General features: G+C 35.6%; 2 protein-coding genes across 6 annotated transcripts in view; both read left to right on the plus strand.

Annotated features, from left to right (window-relative positions):
• Nucleotides 1-230: 230 nt before the first annotated feature.
• On the plus strand, nucleotides 231-8,979 carry LOC106624412 (uncharacterized). Its single transcript, XM_070110288.1, has 4 exons — nucleotides 231-338; nucleotides 3,163-3,316; nucleotides 7,736-8,262; nucleotides 8,332-8,979. The coding sequence occupies exons 1-4, from the start codon at nucleotides 231-233 to the stop codon at nucleotides 8,485-8,487; spliced, it is 945 nt and encodes a 314-aa protein (XP_069966389.1). The 3' UTR covers nucleotides 8,488-8,979.
• An 8,942-nt stretch (nucleotides 8,980-17,921) lies between these two features.
• kek4 (kekkon 4) overlaps nucleotides 17,922-23,265 on the plus strand; it is a 104,857-nt gene continuing 99,513 nt past the window's right edge. The window contains exons 1-2 of one of the 5 annotated variants that reach the window (XM_070109532.1): nucleotides 17,922-18,436; nucleotides 20,427-20,993. The gene's annotated coding sequence lies outside the window, so the exon portion shown is untranslated. The remainder of the gene's footprint in view (nucleotides 18,437-20,426; nucleotides 20,994-23,265) is intronic. The other 4 variants (XM_070109534.1, XM_070109533.1, XM_070109535.1 and 1 more) reach the window with 4 other exon arrangements.

Here is a 23,265-nt window from a genome sequence, read left to right on the forward strand (position 1 = left end):
AATATTGAAATAATAATCAAGTTACTTCATCTCCACAAACCGCACGAATATGGTTTAATTTTTTTGGAGTCTCATAATTACGATTACAGTAAACGCGGTCCGTGCATTTACCAAATAACGTTTATGTTTTATAATTATAGTAACTCTACATATATAATATATCGTAAATATACTGTAATTTAATTGCATAATTTGTCGTTAAAACGTAATCGCAATACGGGTTTCCTAATATGGTACACCACTTGTTTAATATATCAATTACATCAGCAATTACAGGCACCATCATTCGGTGTTTTATTATAATTTATTATTTGCATTCCTTGGAGAAGATATTTAGAGTTCATACTTATGAATCTTCCTCGAATAAAAAAATTGTTATTACAATAGTCGCAAATTTTGCCTGCTAAACAATTTTCCGTTTGTCAACTTAGTTGATCTCACTAATTCTGATTACTTGTGATTTAAAACAAAGAGAGCCCCACAGAAGTTCGTGCTCATCAATTACTATTGTCAATTATATTGAAGCTTTCAACATTTGTCTTACGACATATTGACTTCAATTGAATTAAATATCTTGAATTAACAAGATCACTGAACTGTAACAAGTAATTAAGTTCTAGTTAAAATTTCAACAACTCTGCACAGCCTTCTCACGATGAGCTCATCAAATTACAGTCGGAATTACTTACATACAAATAATTGTAACTAAAGTTAATCCGCAGCTGCAACTTAACTCTTTAGATAATTTTATTACGGATGAGAAAGTCATTTTCGCATTCATTTATGACCGACGATGTACATGGGCTCAACTGGAGAAAACGAAAATAATTTTCGTATTCAATCAGTGGGAAACATTTCACACAAAAATGAACTAAGTCGTTTGACTTATTTTCAACTACTGCATTAATATTTTATTTTACTTTCGCAAATTTGTGTGAACATGGCAAAACAGTTTGAATGGCGCGAGAGCTGCAATGCTTTTTGGCGATTGTCTGTTGACAGAATAAATAGAATGTGTAGAATAGAATAAAATAGAATTCATGTTAAAGACACCGTGAAATACCAACAAAAGGCAAACAGAATTAGTCAATGGTACAAGCAAATACGCAAATCACAAATAAGCAGAAGGTTTGCGAAAAGAACGCAGAACTCGCAAACGAGTGCGGTGAGATCGGCTACGGGCTGAACCCAAAGTAGAAAGTATCAGGTTAGAGATTTCACAAAATTGTGTTTATTTGCAGGCTTGCCTTCATTCTTGTACAATAAGTCAGAAATTAATACCCCTAACTGCATTAAATAATATACGGAACCCTTTTGTCAATTTTGAGTTTTTAAAAGTGTTCTAAAGATAGACTCTTAATTTCTCGAAAATTGCATAGAATAAATTTAGAAATGCGATATATGAGGCGTTGCCCGATCAGTGCAATCAGCCGAACTGGGACAATAGGTAAACGAAAAACCTTTTACCAGTCGACATATATCCAATTAGGGAAGAAAATATTGTTGAGCAGACTTCTGTAGCTTTTGCGTTTCATAGTCGTACTTTATGTTATCTCATAGACAAATCGACGAGCATTCATACGTCATACTTTTTATATATTTTGTCTTAAAATAACGCTAAGGTTAGGTCGAGTTTGGTTTACGGCTGATCCTCAAGATAAAAATCACACTTTGACTTTTATAGATAGTCCACCATGAGCCAGAACAATCCTGTGGCTCTTTAATGTTTTGAGATCCAAAGTGTTTCATTTTTAATCTCGCAAAGAAGGGACAGTCGAAATGAAAGTGTTTAGATGAATCTAAGTTAAATTTTTTCAAAGCAAATTCTGCTACTGTCATTCGGTAAGATTATAAACTCTCCGATGATCAGTCAAAACAGCTGCGTGAAGGGAAAGAAGAGTCAATATGAGAATGAAGAGTCGCTTGCGTTTAAGCTCGGAATAAAATAATCTGCGACTGCGTAAGGTCTGGTAGGTGATCAGCGCTCGTCAATCTCACGTGAGACCCAGTTATTCAGGAGCGAAACGCGAGCAGAAAACGGAGCTCCGACCCTTAAATGGACCATGTGATCAACGGAATATTCTTGATACGAAAGTAGACTTAATAATAACGATTATAATAAGGCCTTCTAAAATAGAGGTTTTTGAAGCTTTCCAAACGTTAATTCGAAACTATCAAATATTCGAGGATGGTGCTCAGTCGAGTCCTGACATACAGCTGGTTTGTTATCCGAAATGAACTTTGATGGACAGGGACGGTTCCTTCCCGCTGTGATTTTTGATAGATCGTTAGTGTCGCATCTCTCCGAACGAAATAAATAATTTTATGCTTGAACTTGAACTTTCTAGTAAAGAACACCCCTTTACATCGATTTGTACCTGCCGTAGTTGAGTTGGTATGGCTCAGGGCGATCGTTCGTCAGCGATTTTAGGACCTCTTACTAAACAAAAGCTGGAAATACAATAAGTTCGATATGGATTTGAGAGACATTTTTAATTGTTCTTTTAAAATACTACCATAGAAGCCATCTTATGTTTGAGAACCAGTAATTTAAGATATGAAGTTGACCGATCTCTCGTTGACGAGTGATTTTACAAATTTCATACCATAAACCATCAATTAGTCTCCAAGTTCCGTAAACCTCGCACTGATCCTCTTGTTGCCGTCAGTTGGTCAGCTTGTAACTCCAATTTAAGGAAGTATCGGTGCAAGAAACTATTATGTGTACAAAGCCATAATACTCTTCAATGAAATTCTGCACCGGCTATAAAAGGCAAGAAAATCACGCTTGCAACAGCCAGAATAGTAGCGCACTTCAATTGTAGATGGTGATTTAGATGAGAATTATGGGGGGGGAATGAAAAGCTACGAGCGCACGCTATGCAGCTTGGGTGCAGCTCATCCGTTAAGCCTATTAAATATACAAAATCACTACCACTGGCTACAAACTGTGACAATGAAGTGATTTGCACATTATCATGCAAAGAAACGACAAATAAACTCACACACACACATTCACACAAACCAGTGAATTCGACCGGCCGCTCGTGAAATTCGGGTGTGCGATGAAGAAGGGAAGAAGAGGAATTTCGGTTTGCATCAGTGGAGGGCAGCCAGTGTATTCTTGCGATTTCGCCGTAATTTTGCCACTTTCAAATTTAGTTTTTCACACTTACCCTCAAGCTCGGCCCTGCTGCTATCATTTCTTGCATGCGCAGCGTAATACCACAACAACAAATTAGACCGAAATTACGGGGTGTCAAGCAATATGACGCTGATGAGATAGCAAACGCGGGGGCACCTAAAAAGCGACTAAGTGAAATTTATACAAAATGAGAAAAACAAAGCGAAAAAATGTTCTCGAATAGGTGAGAGCGGGTGTAGAGTTGGTTTGTAGTGCTGCCAACTGCTTGACAGTGGAATGAAAAGGGAAGCGCAACGACGGAAACGTGGCGTTGGCAAAGCACTATATTCGCTTAGTTGTGTGTCTGTGTATGTGTGAGAGAGAGTGTATGCGATCTAACACCACGACATTCATTTTTGTTTATTTTGTTCATTTGAGAATTATGCACTTTTCAAAAATACTCAGCTGCTTAAAGTGGAGAAGTGGAAAATTAGTGAAAGCAGCAAGGATGTTGACAGAGTAAAGCACCACCAGTTAGCTGAGATAAAGTAAAAGCGCGAGTGTCACGAGCGCGAGTTGTTTTATCTGACGAAGTTTTGAACTTATCGCACTTTTGCAAGGTTGCATTTGAATGACCAGCATTTGGCAGTGTCAAAAATATATGCCGCGTAATGAGTTCTTATTGTTGTATTTCGCTATGCTTTGTGCAGCAACTAAATTAAGTTGTTTGCTTAAGTGGCAGCTTTTGAGAATTAGGTATTTTGTTAGTTTGAAAGTTTGCAGGTTTCCAGTTTCGTTATTTAGTGATTTGAAGAACTGGAAAATGTAGTCGCATTTTCTTAATACATACATACTTATATACCTACTATGTTAGTCCCAAAATTATTATATTGTTAGGGGCTTTTTTAAGCCGTAGGGAACCCTCCTTCACACCACTAAAACAATCCCCTTCTATCATGGATTTTTTCCTTAAACTCTTGACCGCTATCCCATTACTTCAAGGCAATGTTTCCAAGATGGACCTATTGCAAGTCAATTTCTACTCTACCTGCATCCAGGGATGCCTTCGTTTTTGTAGCCAACATTAAGCAATTTTTCGCACCTTCTATTGACTCGAATTCCCCGGGGCCGGAGAGTTTGCGTCCATATTACTTTTTTTAGTCCGTAGTGCATATTCCACATACGAGGTAATTTGCTGGAAATATATTTCTTGTTAGCGACCTGGTTTTGTTTGCGGACTTTTTAGCAGCCTGCTGAATTTGAGTCCAATATGTCAGTTAGTTATCCCTTCTTATAGCGAGGTATTTTCGGGTTTTTGTCATTTGGATAGTTTCTGAATAAGCTTGCAAGTTCACCGCCAGCGGGATGTGTTTCCTAGTAGGCAGGATCAGCTCAGTTTTTTCCGCGGTAGTTTGCGTCTGGTAATGTCGGTATTAAGTACTGTTACGACGGCGGCGATGTCTGCATAATAAACGAAGTAGTAGTCGTCTGTCATTTCTACGTTTAAAATACTGTCGTAGCTGTCATTCTTTTAGGAGTTAATACAACTTTCTAAGGTTATAAACGCCTCAACTAAGAATCTGAGCTTTGCTAGTAGTCTAGTTTAACTTGCCATGGTTACATGATTATTCGACATTTCCGATTCTAGTAGAGTTTTCAAAGTACTGATTGTGATATTGGCGTCCGTATTATTATTAGATCGAAGCTTCAAAAGCTCGTGATTTTTCTGAGACTTTAAAATCTTCAGCTGAGGACCTGAGTTTAGCTAGTGGTCTAGTTTAAGTCGTATTGTTGCTACTGGCTCACGCGACACGGCTATCTAGTTATTCGCTAGTCGAGATTTCAATGTACCGATCGTGATACGTATAAGCGAGCTAATATATTGTTCAATCGAAGCTTAAAAAGCTCGTGGCGAATTTTACCAATTGATCCTCTTTTCTGTCTGCAAAGACAAGTTAATTCTGGCCATAAATACTGCTTAAACCTCTAGTGGAGAAATTTTTTGCAATCCTGTAGGATTTCTAATAAGCAATATAAAGATTTCGGATCATAAATAGTACCTAGTAGAATAAATATAATCCGCAAATGAGCCAATTGGGGCAAAACTGAGATTTTCGATTTAAGCGGTTTCTAGCGGAATTAAAGCTGGTATTTAGGTCGTTTCTATGTGTTTTTTTCAAAGTAATATCACTTTAATATTACGCTTCATCCAACAATTTGTTGTTGCAATAGAAAAAGATTTTTTTACCGAGATTTGAAACACACCATTAATCTCAATTTTTATACCCTAAACAGGGTATATTAAGTTTGTCAATTGCTTATAGGGCAAAACTTTTGATTTGACGAGATATCTTCACCAAATTTGGCGCGGATTATTGTCGAAAGCAGCTGTGCAATCTCCGAAAAATTTGTTAAGATCGAGTCACTATTGCATGTAGCTCCATACAAACTGATCGATCAGTGTTTTCGTAAAGAATCACTATTGCATGTAGCTCCATACAAACTGATCGATCAGTGTTTCGTAAAGAGAATCTTTGGTATTTGTGAAGGGTATTATAGCTTCGGTGCTCTAGCCTTCCCGCTTACACTTCGACTTGACCATCATACTCTTGAAAATAAGTTCTAACATATGCCTGAGCAATGTCAAAAATAAATACAATTAGCCCTTCGAGTTCTCTAATTTTCGCTGATGGAAATACTAAAATTAAGGGAGGCTATGACCCTCAAAATAAGTTAATATGATACCAAATTTGATTGTAGTCTATTAACGACTTTGTCGAACAATGATGTTGAACCCTCTCGATACGTTTCTTAATAGTAGCAATACCTGAAGAAATTTAGACGGCTTTGATTCTTGAAAGTTGCAAGAGTATAAAATGTTTGGTTACACCCGAACTTAGCGCTTCCGTACTTGTTAAATATTGAGCTTTTATTCATTCACGCATATCAGTATTAAAAAGACAGGATTAGTTAATGGTTTTACATGTGCAAATTTTTTTAAAGATAATTTCTTTAGACACGAATTTATAACTATTAAAAAGCTAGCATAAGGCAGGAAAAACTAATATATCGGGTTCAGTGGTACAAAGTTCGTGCAACTGAGTTAGCCACAAAACAAGAATGTTCTTTAGCGACATCCAACGTAGTGAAGTCTTCAACTATGTTTTAATAATACTGCTCGTGAACGAATACTATAGCTTGAACGTAGAAGCTCGTCGTGTAAAAGAATAAACAAAAAATGATACGAATGTATAATATAATCGAAGTCTTCGAATGTCAGCTTACCTGGCGCAATAATCGTTCATACAGTTCGGGTTCGATGGTTCTACGAAACCCTATCAACAATTTGAAATTTGACGTTATGCTGGATATTTATCAGACGAATGGACGACTCGTGAATTTTGTCCACTGGTAAACATGGTTTAAAGATATTTAATACTTTCCTTAGTGTAATGTTCGCTAGAGTTAATGAGACGGCGAGCTGCCCAGGTCGTGGTGTTGGGAAAGGTTTTGAAATCAATTTAATATATTTGTATACAGTTAATAATTTAACGAATTTGAGAAGCAACTGCAATTAAATGAATGAATACTTAAACTATTATTGTAGCTTACATTGGAATACTATTAAGAGATTAGGTTATAGATTCGATCTAGTTTTTCATACCGCCACCGTCGGTACGTCCAAATTTGATGAATTAAAAAAATTTCTAAGTTTCTTAGGTGTCGAAGACGTTGTATCAAAAACAATCTTTAGCTGTGTTGAGTTCTTCACCATATCTTTATATCAGCGATAAGTACTGTTTTCATTTTCAATATATGGACTAATGCGACACTACTTCGATAATAATTCAAAGTCAGGTGTGGGTACACTTTAAGTAACTAGCCTTAATTGAGGGACAATGTATTTCTTATACAGTTTGTTCTAAAGTTCAGGATTTCAAAATTAATGCGAGTGCAGTTCGGAATTACTTGGGTAGTGAGTACCTTAATAGAGCGGATGGAAAATGTTTATGAAAATTATATATTTTTTTCGGTGTAAAGAGCTTCTATCATTGCTACTTCTCTTTTTTTTAAATATAAAAACATATCCTACTTTCTAATCTTTCGAATTATTACAAGGAAGACTGATTAACCCTGAAAAGCTGAGTTTTATGAATCAAGTGGCGATATACTTCGACTGTTGAATATATGTTCATTTAAATGATATACGCTGTTTTCGATTCGCCGTGACTAAAAGACTAACCTATTATAGATCGTGCACACTCATGTAGTGAATAAAGGAGAAAGTAAGAAAAATCGCGTTTTTTAGGAATTTTTTTGAAGAGGCATTTTTTTCAATAGAAATATATAAAAATATATAAATTTTTAAAATTCCAAAAGTCTTTTGCCTGCCGCTGCTCATGATTTTGAGATACGGCCCGTCGCATACCAGTCACGCACTCAGTCCATTCCACTACTTCAATATACTATATATTAATAACATAATTTATAATTATCTATAATAACCTATATCAAAAATCTGATAATTATTTTGTATTCGAAATTTTTCAGAAGTAATTATTATAAGGTAAACCACTTAAAAATCTGTTGAGTTCAGTTAGTAATAAACAGTGGGTAAATTTATTGGTTTGGTGATTTCACAATACAAAAATTGTTTTAAACGAAAAGCTGTTCATCTAAAAATCCTACAACAAGTCAAAATGTATATCAAGTCCAAAGCCGTCGCCTTAATTTCGCTGCTCTTGATCCTTCAAAATTGCCAAGGTCAACGGTCCAAGTCGACACGCTTTGGAAGTAAAACCGATGTAGCTGCCGACTTACACCTTGATGTTAGTGCTATCAAATGCACGCATACCGCACCAGAAATTATTGAATCCTTTCAATGTCATCTTACTCGGCGCAATAACAGCAACTACATTACAATAACGTTGTTGCTTCACAAACCTGTTGAACGGTTCGACACAAATGCTGTATTCGATGTGTTAGGTCCGACCAAGAATTACTATAATATCCTCAGATCGGATATTGATTGCTGTGCATTTGTGTCAGCTAAGAAGCACAGCATTTACGTAGTTGACAATATCTTGAAGCTAATATATGCTTCGATTAATGAAAAACCTACATGTCCAGTGAAGGCGGTGAGTTAGTTTGATGTCTATGTTTGTCTCTGTCAATTATATTTTTACCACATATTTTCATTTAAATAGCATTTTAACTACATCATCTCGGAACTTGATGCGAATCAAATAAAAGTGCCTAGTTATATACCGAAATCGAGTTTTCGACTTGGTCTCTATTTTCGAACAGATGGACGACGTTCTGCTGATGTCATATTGAAGGGAAAGATCGTAAATTCAAAATAATACTCTACAGTCGCTTCCAACTGAATAAATGCAGTCCAAAATAATAAATGTTCAAAGAGGATTTTCAGTGATAACTCTTCACGACCGGAGTACCATGCGAAAGTTGAGACTTGAACCGAGTTTTGTGCACCAAAGTTTAAGTTAAGAAATATAATATATGTACAAGATCCCTTGCGTCGCCTAGGAAAAATTGCTTCTGTGAAGGAATATCTGAAATTTCTGAACTTGTCCACATATCCGTATATGAAACTATTTGTGAATATGTTTTTCTTTTGCGATCGAAAAAAAGCACGTTTTGGCAATTTGGATATATATTATTTCTTCCTAAACGATTAAGTACTAAAAAAATTAATTATTAGCATTACCGATTCTTCTAATACATGTGTAAAAACTAATAAAATCGCCGTGATCAAACAATCCTTCGAAAGGCCTAAGGCATAAGATAAGCGCAAGAGCCCACATAATCGAAAAAAACAGATAAACATTAATAAATTGTTTCGCAAATCCTTTGTGTAGTTAGGAAAATACTTTTTGAGGTATTAAATCAAAAGGATGAGTTATTAAGATAAGAAAGCCTGCCTCGATGTCTTCCGTACACCAAGCAGAACAGAGAGCGCTGTATGCTTACAGTTAAGGAATACAACGAACTCCTCTCCAGGCAATTTTTACTACTTTCGCCGAAGTCGTCCTTACAGTAATCTAATTAAAGTGGGACCGCCCCCTAGCAGCATCACACCTCTCTGACGAGACTACGAACTGATATAAGACAAGCACTTAACGTTGTACACAGTGGAGCTATTAACAATTTCATTCACTCCCTCAAAGCAATGGCGTGATTGGAGTCAAACCACCACCCATTGCAGATGAAGAGCTCGAGTTGACCCGTGAACCTACTGTGGCTCTTGCGCCACTTCGGTCTTGATATTGTAGTAGGTTAAACCCCTACCTATCCAGAATTGACCCTGACATACAAAATATATGTTCTGCGTGCAATGAGTTCCAGCATAATTGAATAATCGTTTAAAAAATAATTACAACGACGAGAAGGCCCATGCTGCAACACTAATAACTTCTTATAGGTAGCGTTATAATCGGACTCCTTTTGAGCTATAAGGAAATCTTATGTATACATACATGTACCCATCAGAAGTGTGGCAAAGGTTCAAATAAAACCTGTGCTTTTTAACAAGCCATCCAAAAGTGGAATATATGTATGTTCGTCGAAAGCTGGGTAATGTCAATGCTGTGCGAAAGAAAGTATACCCAACATAAATTCTCACATAAAGAGGACAAATACGCTCCCACAAATGAATACTTTGCCCAGGCACCTGCGATATATTTTCCTTTATGTGCATTACTTTTTGAGCTGTGCAATCATTGCGGATACATTCACGTAGGCCTGAAATATACTCTTTCAATAGGACAATTGGGGCATACACTGAGTTAAGAGGGAACACAAAAATGGAATTTAAAGTGTTTATGAGCCGCGAAAGGCACAAAATACAAATGTCCCGAATAAATTGTGTCAATTTATTGGCGGTTATGTCTGACACTTTTGTGGTTGCTCATTAGCGACTATCGAATTAGTAGTTGGGCGTGTTGACATTAGCTAAGACGCAGCAAAGGAAAGGACTCTTCAAGCGTGCAACAAGGAATGGGATAGTAAAAGGGAAGCAGGAAGGTAATGCTGACGCGGTAGGGGAACGAACGACACGGGCCTACACTATACACTGTGGTACGGACTAACGCTACATCGACATCTGTGTTATCGCAAAATATTAGGAAAAAAGGTGACAATAAAAGTAATGACAACATAATGCTAGTAAATAGCAACTCAGCAGACGCACATTTTGGCGGTCGGTGGGCTTGGCTTTCTCTTCTCTCTGACTGCTGCTATCGGCACCGAGTAACAGTAAACAGCGAAATACAAGCAGAAGGCTGAAAAGTAGGTGTGTGTTTCTAAAAATTACACCTTAATTGACGTGAAAATACGAGCTGAGCGTTGCGTATGCTATCGGCGACCATCGACAGCCGCCACTGCAGCAGAATCCCATCGACATGCTGGCTTGCCACAAGTCGCATTAGCAAACATAGACATGGCAGCAGAAGCTTGCTTTACCAGCACCAGCAGTGACAGCGCCGACAATGGCAAATTGTCATGCTGGTATGTGTCGCCGATGTCAGTGGCGAATTAATTCAGCAGCAACAATGATATTATCACGACATGCCTACAACAACAAGAATGCTAATAACACTGATAGAAGCCGTACTTGTTGTTGTTATTGTCGTAGAAATTATAAAAAAAATTGCGTTGTCATAAAAATTGTTGCGGTGTAAATGATGTGCGTTACGTGGTGTTGCGTCCTCGACATCCGATACAAAAATTTTGAAAACGTACAATATACACTTGCATGGGTGTATTCAAGTGCAAATGTGTATAATATTATTACAAAATTCGAGCAGCATTTCTGAGCGCCTCACCACAAACCCATTAAAGCCACAACAGTGCCGCAGCGGCAGGGTTTGTAACGGCAGCAGTTTGCTTGGGTTAAACTCGCCGCTAATTTTGTGTGCAAAATCGAAAAAGAGCCAAAAAATACCAACGAAGTACTTAAAGACTAGTTAAACAGAGCCATACACAAAGGAGTACCGCGGCACCTAAGCCTATTATTCAACTAGCAACTACCAGTTAACAAATCAGCGTAACACCGGAAACGCGCTTCAACGCCATCAACCTAAAAGTTCTCATGCAAACAAAAAGTGGTTTACGATGTTGCGAGATTCTCAGTTACGTGTGTTCGCAGCGCTGGCTACAACCATTTGTAGCCTAACTGTCTAGACATACAGGGTGATTCATATATTGGTTTGTTAAATGGAACAAGTATTTTGGTTATATTTGGTTAGGTCAGCCTAGGATTTAAACAAGTCGAGCTTTCTTTTTGACTTTTTCCATTCCCAATCTGCTATAGTATTGAAGCCCTTCAGTTCCACTTGAAAAAGGTGATTCCGAAGATTGGCCCAGTAGCCGCATTTACATACATTCAAATACATACATAATCAAGTCTGCAAAAAAAAAATCGATTTCATTTGCACTACTCTCAGAATAAATTAGGAAGTTAGACCAAATGTGGTTTTCAATGAGGCAATACTTTTTTCGGAGTTGGCCGTTTTGACAGCTGTAACTTGATTTACAATCCGTGCAGTTTGCCATTTGTAAGGAACAGACTTACTCCGAAATAGCGTTTCCAAATCATCCTTATTTATTACCAAAATAATGGTTCGCATGCTGGGTCCAACCATGGATCAGTTTCGCACCACGTTTAGTTTAAGGAATAATGCGCATCCTCAGAGAGGCAGTACAGAGCGTATAGAGTCCATACGCCATTGCGTGCAAAAAATGGTCTATCCACTATATGGAAGACTTTGCAAAAGCGTCTTGGTTTTCGGACTTACAAAATCCAAATTAAAGCCAAACAACCAACCAGCGCGTCTCATGTTCGGTAGTTGGGCCCAAAACGAGATTGCCACCGATCCCGATTCCATAAGCCAAAATGATACAGTCAATGAGAAAAGCTATATAGCCATGAAATGATGTGGACAATCTTTAGTTGAAACAATATGGCGCTACAAGCCATACATCCAACGAAATAATAAATTTATTGAAGCAAACTCTCGGTGAGTGTTATATCGTGCCGTGGGGTGTGGCTTGGCCGTGTTAGTTAGCTACGTAGTTAGTTAGTTAGCTATAAAAAGTAGGGAAATAATTACGAGAATGATTTCTAGTTCCCAAAAATTGGTTACGTCATATACTTGTATGTATAACAACCACAGAACAGCTAATAATAATATTCGATTTGGAAGAAAATATTTTCACTTCAAACTACTATTTCGTAACCTTAAAAACTTACCACCTTGTATGCACATTCACAGATACAGCTTAATCCGCTCATCGGAGCGCAAGCATGAATTGGCGAATTCACTCCCTGTCGAACTCAAATACCTAAAATATGTCTGCTGGCTGCCAACAAAATCCTATGGTTAATTTAATAGTCCTTTCAATGCCTATCATGATGACCTTTGCTGCTTGTCAGTTGGGCCGCGCCTACTTTCCTGCCATTCCTTATGCTTGTTGCAGAATATTCACCCTTCTGGAAATTTAATGGGCGAAAAGTGCAAATGTGTGGTAATTTTTTTGTGCTATGGCTCGCTGCTACTCCCTCATCGTTGGAATGATAAGGAAAGTGAAATGATGAGCATTGCAGTGACTGACTACAGTAACTGTTAAACAGTTAAAGCTACATTCTTTGAAATAATTATCTCAAATGAATTATGAATTGTATTCTGAAACCTCATTTCAAGCTTCAACATCAAATTAGATTAGTCTTTAGATAATCGGCAATTACTATCAGTCTCTGTTTTATTCCAAAAATTATTCAGTCACAGGTCTGAAGTACCTTTTAGTTGGAGAACAGTTTATTTAAGTATCGTTAGTGCGAAATTAGGTAAAACCAGAAAAGATGTTAGCTTGGGCTGCGCCGAAACTATATGTTAATACTCTTCAGAGTCGTATTTCTTATATATTCTCTATCTTGATTTTGATAGGTAACTTTGTATGGATGCTTATTATATAGTAGTCCGATCTGAACAATCGATGAAATTGTACCGTTGCTTTGGGTAATAATCTATTCCAAATTTCGTAAAAGATTTCTGTGCAAGAACTTTGTTTTGATCGGTTAGTTTGTTCGGCAGCTGTATGTTAGCTGTAGTTATCTGATAGCGCCAGTACCAACAAATAAGCAGCTTCTTCGAGAGACGAAACGACCTGTGAAGAATGATAAATTGATATCTCAGAGTGTGAAGAATTAGTTCGCGTATATACAGACAGACAACCGGAGTTGGCTAAAATGACTCAGCTAGGCAAGCGTTAAAAACTTTCGCAAACTTAATATTATACTTGTACAACCTGTTCAGAGCATACAGGACTATTTCTCAACTGCCAATCTCTTCATCTGCTAATATGATAATTGAACAACATGGTTTCTTATAAAAATCACTTAAAGGATTCACAGGTAGCTTAAAACTTGAAGGATCCAATAGGCCTACGAAGGTAAAAAGGACGAAGAAAGTCCAATGGATGTAATGAATTCCATTAGACTGTCCGAAGATATTATACGGATATGTCTTGTCTGAAAGAAAAAAATATTTTTATGCCCTGAACAGGGTATATTAAGTTCGCCACGAAGTTTGTAACACCAAGAAGAAAATGTCGGATACCCTATAAAATATATATATGAATGATCAGCATGACGAGCTGACTCGATTTAGCCATGTTTGTCTGTCCGTCTGTTTGTATATTCGTGTATTAGTTCCTCAGTTTTTGAGAAATCGATCTTCGATAGCATATAGGTATTTTAGCTTCGGTGCAAACGAAGTTCACGTTTTTTCTTGTTATAAAAGCAGAAACCTTTAAAAAATTTTGTAAATATCCAGTTTTAGTTTTGCATATTTTTTCTGATAGAACAATAGCTGTCAAATCGGCTGTCAAAATAAACGCATGTGTTTGACATTTATGTGCAGTATACTTTGAAAAATTACCTCGCAAATACCAAAATAATCTTTGTATTGAAATATTGCTCCATTGCAATAGTTGTAAAACTATTTTTCCAGAGACATTTGTTTTTGTAAAGCCTCTTGAGATTTTATTGAAAGATAGTGATTTTAGTCTGCTGCTTTTCCGTCATTCATTCGTAATTAAACTTTGTGCTTTTGCGAAATTAATTGAGTTTACACTGTACTTTTGTACTTTTGAAGTTCACATAAAGCTTCATGTTAATCTACACACTTTAATCTGCTTATAATTTTATAAACGCCATGTAAAATGTGTGCAACTTAAATTAATTCAAATTCGCAAAACAAAGCGTTTTAGAATTATCAAGTTGGAGATTGAAAAGTGTCTCGCATTAATTGCTAAATGCTGTGAATTGTTAATAAATAAATAAGTGTTTTTATAGAAGTACGAAAATGAACAATAACAACAAGTGTGATATTTAAATCCAGTAAAGTATTTAAATAAATCTACCTACATTGTAGAGCCGTTATTAATAGCTGTCTATATATACATGGTAGCTACTAAATTGCTGTGGATTTTCTAGTCAATCGGATGCTCATAGTTTGTCGATTTGTGGCCGAAATGGTTTGAAAATGCGCTGACAGACTAGGAAAACCACATTTCGAATGCTGAATTTAAAATTAATGTGTGTGAAAAAAGTTGAAAGCCTCGAATTTAATGAGTTTGTGTGATAAAAACTTAATAAATTTGTAAAATAAAAGCGAAATGAAACAGCTGTAAAATATTTAAAATTTGTGGTGGGTTGGTGGCGAAAAATGTCTGAACAGGATGCATATGTGGTAAACAGTCTGAAAGGTCATTGGCCTAAAAATGAAATAATATTTTTTTTTTGTGTAATTGAAATGTGGCATTATTCCTCGCAATAATTTCCATCTAGTGGAATGCATTTTTTGTAAAGTCCGCCCACATTTTATTGTTGTGAAGACTATCAAATATGAGTGGAATCCTTTTTCTGCGAGTATTTTGAGTCTGCGGAAAAGCAAATAGTTGCTATAATGCTGAATAAAAAAATAAGAAATACGAAAGGCAGTGAAGCACTTCTTAGCATTATTCCTTCAATTTATTGGATGCGTAAAACTTTTTAAACTATGTTTTTTAGATTACTGTTCACAAAACACGGCAAAACTTTTCTTGTAAACATGAAAAATATGATAGATGATCTAAGCGCTCTTTTCACATCTTAAACAGCCAGTTGTGCAATTAGGGTTCAGAAAATCCGTATTTGACCGTTGAATATGATGTGCACATTTGCCAAGACACTTTTCCGGCAATTGCTTAGCATTAATGGCATTTTCCCTTTTCAAGCAATAATGTTTTTTAAATTCAAGAAGATAACTTTTTCCTTGCTAACAAAAATTGTGGAGAGTAGGTATTGAGACCTATAACTTAGAACGATTTAATGAAAGGTAATAAAACTTTGACAGTATTATTGTAATCTCTGTATCTACTGCATCTCTCTGTCAGTCCTTTAACCTACGCAGCATAAATATTATGGTGATAGATTTGATGACTATATGCCGGCCAGGCAAAAATATAAACGTAGGTTTTAATACTAATACAGCGTATCAGTCATACATTTTTATTTATTTCGCCAATTTATAAACTGCTACTGGCGGAATATATTTTTCTCATATGAAAGTTATATTCAATTCTACCGGTGACCCTAATAGTCCCATTTTCTTAATGTTCGAAATTCGATCATTAAAAATATATCGTTCTTTTCGCACTCATCTCACTGTGAGAAAAAATTACTATGTAACGAGTTTAGTGTTTAGGTAATTAATAGAGTTGAATTGATTTGCCACTTCTCTGCTCACTTAGTTTAAACTGTGGTCTCTATGTCAAAAAACATTTAATTTTAGGTTAGGTTAAGAGGTCGATCCCAAGAAGAATCCCACTTGGACAGCTTAAGACGCCGGTCCTTTTTGATACGTACAAAACTCCTATTGTGTTATGTAAATGTAAAAACAAAGATATTGTGTTTAATTTAATGCAAGAGCGTATTTAATTCTGCCAGTTTGAAAATATCCGATATTATTTGTGCAAAAAATGACTTGATTTATACATATATTCTTAAGAGAAAGAATTTGATGGAATTAAAAATTGTGTTATTTTGGAAGTAGGCGTGGTTGTAGTATGAATTTGTCTAATCAGAATGTTAAAATAATAATATTATACACCAAAATTGAAATTGGTCGAGTAGTTCTTAATTGGTGAGAAATTTCACACAAAAAGGGGTGATGCCACCGCAAACATACTTTTTTATGCCAATTAATTGGCCATGTTACTATTTGCCTAAAATTTGTTGCTTCTAACGGTTTTTTAACGAGTTGACGCACGTTAAGTAGTGGGCGTGGTTATTAGCCGGTTTCACCTTTTTTCATAATGTAGTGCTAACGACCATTTGTAGGCATGGCAAAAGTTTGATTTTGCCTATTTGCAAAACTTCCTCAGGGTGTTCAGAAATACGTGTGCCGAGTTTCATCAAAATATCTAATTTTCTACTCAAGCAGTTTTTTACTCGGATGAACCGACGAACTGCGGAAAGATGGAAATACGCAACTTTCTCATCTTCCTGATAATTTTGATATATAGTTAGTTACCCAAACTATTGTACTATATTCTGTAGCCAGTAAGTGTACACATTATCTCGACACAACTGTATTTACTACTATACATATGTGGTATATTAGTAACATTATACTAATGCCTTCCAAATATTGACATATGCAAATTTTTCATATAACTAAATTAAATTTGTAGTATGTATGATGAAGGAACTCTGTATCGCGCTTCGAATCGCATTATACAATAACACGAAGCGAATATTGTTATATAACAGACATCTACTAAAAGCGTTTAAGAACAGAAGAAGGTAGAAGAGGAAAGACATGAGCCTGATCTGCTTCGTGACCTGCCTGAAGTGCCATATATAAGTATGTACAAATGTATATATATATAAATGCACATGTTTATTTTTATATATTTATGTCTGCACATAAGTACATACATATATGCATATTGAATTGTATATAAATTGTCACTAATCCAAAAAGAGATTTCCCCACTTATCCGAAGAAAAAGGATCAAGTATTAAGCGGCAAAAAGCCGGCATGAGTGTCAAAAAGTAGCAAGCGTGTATGTGTATGTGTGTTCAACATGTGACTTTATAACTTGTAAGTGGCCATGTAAGGGAACTAATTCAATGGCTGTCTTAGCACTTATGAAGATGTCAACATGTTCTTGAACGTGTTGACATATTGGCACTGATTCTCGAGCATAAAAGTCAGCAACAGCGGTGCACCGACTGGTTGGCGGACCGTGCGACTGGCGAGAATTCAGTTAAGGTGCAGTTTCGATAGGACGAGGCAGTAACTGCAATCGTCAATCCATCCTCGTGTACGAAAGATAAAAGTCTACAAAACGGCCGAAGTTACATGACTACCTTATCGACACGACGAGCGAGAGAAACCCAAGCACAGCATGAGAGCAATGCAATGTGGGTGGCAAAGTCGCTACGGGATAACTGTGCTTTGAGCGCGTAATTAAAAATATTTTTAGCATCACAAAGTGCGATACAAAGAGAGCATGAGTAAATGAAAGAGTAGCGTCCTTGACGCTGTTAAGTCAAAGAGCAAACGTCTAACGCCCGTCGGTAAGGCAGTGTGTGCTGCAAATATCCGTAGAAATTTACGTTGAAGCCCCACAAGTTAACTGCCCTGCTGGTTGTTCTTTTGGCCAAAACCATTTGCACACTTGCTTGTTGTTTGTTTGTTCGGCTCATTTGACAATCGGTTGTTGTTTGTTACACGGCTCGGTTGTTCGTTGCTCGTTTTAATTCGTTTCAGTATAAAATGTGACCGAGTCTACATGGCAAAAACAGTCTCCAAGTGAACGTCGCCGCTGTTGGTATATGTTAGCGGAAAAGCGGAATCAACGCCAACGAACGCGACAACCGCGACGGCAAAAGTAACAAAAATACATAAGAATAAAATAAAAATCGTACGCAAACGAGCGTGGGAATAAAAAAAAGAAAGAAAATGGACGGAAAGCACGTTTGTTAACTGTCGGTGTGCGCGCGGGTGTAGTCTTCGTGTGTGAGTTTGAGTGTGCCTAAGTGAGCGGAAGCGCGGCCAATTTTTGCCAGGAAATTGAACCGAATTCAATTGAAGTGCGTCTAGTGACAGTAAATCGAAAAAAAATTATAATTATACATACTTATATATGTACATATTTATATACAAATAAAAAGGTGAATAAAAATAAAAACAACAAAAAGCTACGTTTGGAAATAAAGCTTACACAAAAGGATAATCCAAGGTGTGTGCGCGTGATTTAGCAAATTTGTGCAATATTTTTTTTTGTTATTGCTCTCTTGTTTCACATTTCCCTAATTTTTTTATTTTTTTTCTTATGTGTACCGCTGTATAGCGCTCGAAGCCGTTAATGACTTCTGGAGTTGCGCGAAGGTATTATTATTGTGGTCTTGTACACTAATCGATAAGTCGTAGAGAAACAAAAGCAAAATTATGTAATTTGTGTTGTTGTGGCGTGCAGTTAGGCGTATACGCTTGGTGGCATACCAAAGCATCGTACTTGGGCAACTGCCGTTCAGTGTCCCTGTTGGTGGTAGTGACAGGTGCTGGTGATGTGACAATCCAGCAGTTGTATAGGTTGCGTTGTTCCATAAAACAACCGCAAATACGCAGAAACGTGTTGGAGCGTAAAACAGCTGGCGTATCTTACGCTTTCACTAATGTGCAGAACAAGTTGCAACAAAACCCGCATGCTCGCGGTCGTGTTTGTGACACCAGCAACACATTCTATAGTCACATGCATACAAATATATATATATAGAAGCGCGTGTGAGCTCAAGCACTTGACTCTGGTTGCTTGCATTGACCTTCTTTGCTTCTTTGCCGCCTTGTTCGGATTGATTTTGGTGTTGTGCATTGTAATTATTATTGTTGTTGTTGTGGCGGTTCCGTTTGTGGTGAAGCCGCATAAGCGACGACCTGCGCTGCGTTAACAGTGTCACGGTACAATGATTAGACTTTGTCTTTTGCCAGTTACGCTTCGCTGCCGCCGCTGATGAGCGGAAGACGTTTTTTTATTTTTTGGTTTAAATATAGGCGCTGTCTAAATTAGTTTGAAAAGAGATAATGCGAGATAAACGGAAAATTAACATACAGTGACATCAGCTGGTGAAAGAATAATATATAATTAGCTTCAACTAGTGACAAAGCGTCAAAAATGGAACAAAGGTTAGCCGAAGTTAAAAATTGGAACAACTAAATAATTTAAAAAAAGAAGTAATGTAGATTTAGAAAAGATTATAAAACGTGTTTTCTATTGAATGTGAACCAAAATTGTATATCAACTGAAGATGAATTTTTCCTGTTATAAAGTCTGTATTAAAATTTTTTTTCGAAAAACTTAAATATATTGAGCAAAAGTTTTGCTTTAAGTGTACTCAATAAAATAAATTACTATAAATTCAAATTGAAAATTAGTAAATCACAATACACATATACAAGAAGAAATTGAAATAATATAAATTCACTATATGAAGCTACAATAAAATATTAAAAATTGGATTTGCCACTATATCATACATTTTTAAAAATAAAAATAATTTAAAATTTAAGGGGTTTTTAATAAATAAAAAATATTTTAATAATTGAAATAAATTAACAATCGCAAATAGAAATATTATTATAATAAAAAATAAACAAAAAAGTAGAAATAAATGCAATATGAATGAATTTAAACAAAACTTCGTAAAAAAAAAGCATATGAAAGTAATTAAAATCTCATTGCAAAAATTAACTAAAGTAGCAAAAGTTAAAAAGCATCATAGCATATTAACAATGAAATAAACAAAATAAAAATAATGAATAAGAAAAGTGACATACATATATATAAATAAAGATAAGGAATCTTTATTTAAAAAACGAGAAAAAATATTAATTTCGGTTACACCTATAATAACCTTCACAAATTCAACACCGATCGTTCAGTTTGTATGGCAGCTATATGCTATAGTAATACGATCTAATTTCTTCGAAAATTACATTATTGCCTTATATAATAATCGATGCCAAATTTCTTGAAGATAACTCGTCAAATGAAAAAGTTTTCCATACCACCATTGTATGGCAACTATATGCTATAGTGGATAACTAAAAAACGAGGAACTATTTCGCATATATACAGACAGATGGTTGGAAAAACCAAAGGACAGACAGACGGACATGCCTAAATCGACTCTGCTTTTACGGTTATTTATATAAACTTGTACATCTTATAGGGTCTTCGAGGTTTGCTTGTGGGTGTTACAACTTCATGGCAAATTTAATATACCCTATATAGGGTATAAAAATGTGAATGGTTTTGAATGAAATTTAATATGCAAAATACTGCAAAAATAAATATTTAAAATATTGAACAAACATTTCAAATAAAAATAAGATATATGAACAAAATTATATTAAGTTATAATAAAAACTAACAGAAAAGTCGAAATAACAATCAAAATAACACACAAAAAAACAATAATTAAAACAATGGAAACAAGCACAAGTGGAATTTACCAGTATTCGAATAGATCAAAAGCAATAATTGAGTTTTGTGAAAATTAGTATAATGCGTACGTATGTGTGCCTCTACATATATTCGCTAAATTTGTTACAGAAAATTGTCAAGTTTTTAAAATTTTATTAATGAAATATGTTAAAAATATTTGATCATATCAAGATTGATACATCGTTGCAATAATATGTTAAAATACAAACAAAAATTATATTGCCATATTCACAAATATGATTGGAAACAGTTACACATTAATAAAAAAATATTAGATCAAACTCTAAATGAGGTAAGTCACTATAATTCTTTTTGTTTGTAATTTCACTTATGCCGTATTTTTTATACACCCGTTAGTAAAATTCGTCATTTATTAATATATAATTCAACTATAAAATTCTTCGTTTTTAAACTGTTTCTAAGGTATCTGTCCTAAAACCGTTCTTAAAAAAAGTAATTCTCAGCACTGATTTTAGTATAGTCATAGTTTTTCATTAGTCATCTTGCTTATATCCTAAAGCTTATATCCTAAAGCTTGTGAAACTTTATCCGTTATTGACGGTTGGTTCTTGAATAACAAATGGTATTGAATGGTACGAAATATTTTTTAACTACGCCATATCGAAACCACTTGATGATTCTGAATGTATTTTCGATGAGAACTCAATATTTTCTAACCTTTATGGACCCTAAGCTTAATTTCAGTCTTCATATTGATACCATGGTCTTGAAAGCAAAAGCTGTACTCAGTTTTGTTAAACGTTGGTCTAAAGAATTTAGAGATCCGTATATTACTAAAACACTTTATACAACTTTGGTTAGACCTATATTGGAATATGGCTCTGTGGTATGGAACCCTAGCTACCAAATCCATTCTGACAAGTTAGAGTCGGTTCAAAAACAATTTTTACTTTTCGCCTTAGCGCATTTCCGATGGGATGCTAGGGTAAGTCTACCTCCATACACTAGTCGTTTAAAACTTATTAATCTACCTACACTTTCTAGTCGTAGGGAAATGCTTGGCATAATATTCTTAGTGAAACTTTTGAATGGAACAGTTTGCAGTTCTTTTCTCCTGTCTGAAATTAAATTTAATATCCCGGCTCGACTTTCGAGGCAGTTTAGACCTTTACTGCTAAAATCCTGTAGATCAAATTTTGAACTAAACGAGCCATTCCGCCGTATATGTCATGATTTTAATTCACATTCCAGCACATTTGACTTATCTGACTCACTTTTCAAGATTAAAAATACTCTATTGTTTTCTCTTAATAAATGAAAATGTAACAATTTATTATATTGTAACTTTAGATGTTAGCTGTTGAAATTTTGGTTTCTGTAGCTGAGCAGTTTTAGATCTCAAACTTAAAAAACTCTCTTGCCTTTTCTGACTCGGCTAATTCCGCACGTATGCGGATTGCGCCCCTCGCGTCGGTTGGGCGGGAGGAGGGTAATCGTTGGGTTATTATTATTATTATTATTTACTTATTTCAGATAATATTGCAAACTGTATAAATTGAAAGGGAGTTCATGATAAGCTTTTTGATTTCAGGAATACGCTACGAGGTTTCACATTAGCATTTTCCATAAATACTATTAAAACGTTATTAGAAGCTTATACATTAAATATACCACTTTTTTCCCATGTACATACTTTAACAAAACAATTCAGTTCTCCTCTAATTGTTTCGCTCTCGCATTCCTGCTCTGTTGCAATCTCTTGTTTAACTGAAAGCTTGCCTGAAATATACTTGCAAGTAATGGTAATAATTCGTAGTGTTTTTTTAGTATTTAATGGGCTTTTTATTATAACAGTTAACAACGTTCTAGGTTCTATTTGTATTTCGATTTGTTATTAAATTCCTGCACAAAGTTACAAGAGCTTAGTACTTTGCCTTCAAAAAAGTAGTGCACACTTGACCAACAACAACGGAATGTTAATAAAGTGACCGCTAATTATGCTCTTGAAGGTCAACAGGCCAACTTACATACATACCTTGATTCAAATCAACTTGATACACACATATTCGCATTCGAATATAGCTTAGTACATGCTTACCTTTCATTCTTGAACGAAGCTCTCCAAGTGCCCAAATAGTAATCAGTTGGAGGTTGAGCGCAAAAATGAAAAGAAAATAGAAACGAAATACGAAAAGTAGCGCCACGTCAAACAATCAGGCCAAGTGCACCGGTGTGTAACATTGTAGAATTTTTAAATGGATCATTTAAGTGGGAGGGAAATGCAAATAGAAAGCATAGAAGAGAAGTAGAAGAGAAATACAAAGCAAGAAAAAAGCAGATTATGGCAAATTGCCATTTTTGAATGACACTGAGCTTAGATTAGCGGAATAATATTAGCATGACCGTTGTGCATTCTCATTGTAAATGTATTAGTGTTGGCAGTTAGCGCCTCAGCGTTTAAATTTCTAATGAACTCTGGGTGGGAATGTGTCGTTTGTCTCTTTGTTCTGTATGTTAAATTGCTCGGAATGGTAATGTAATTTGTAATGGATTGTAAATTGCTTTTTATTTGCGCGAGTTGAAATAAAACATTTAAGATTATA

The sequence above is a fragment of the Bactrocera oleae genome, chromosome 5 (genome assembly GCF_042242935.1).
Source record: "Bactrocera oleae isolate idBacOlea1 chromosome 5, idBacOlea1, whole genome shotgun sequence".
Taxonomy (NCBI): domain Eukaryota; kingdom Metazoa; phylum Arthropoda; class Insecta; order Diptera; family Tephritidae; genus Bactrocera; species Bactrocera oleae.

Excerpts from the sequence above, each read along its gene's own strand:
- LOC106624412 (XM_070110288.1), top strand. The coding sequence starts at position 231 with ATGGTACACCACTTGTTTAATATATCAATTACATCAGCAATTACAGGC. Across the intron at positions 3,317-7,735 it reads GGCACCTAAAAAGCGACTAA|TGGGTAAATTTATTGGTTTG; the intron begins GTGAAATTTATA and ends AGTAATAAACAG. Across the intron at positions 8,263-8,331 it reads CTACATGTCCAGTGAAGGCG|CATTTTAACTACATCATCTC; the intron begins GTGAGTTAGTTT and ends TCATTTAAATAG.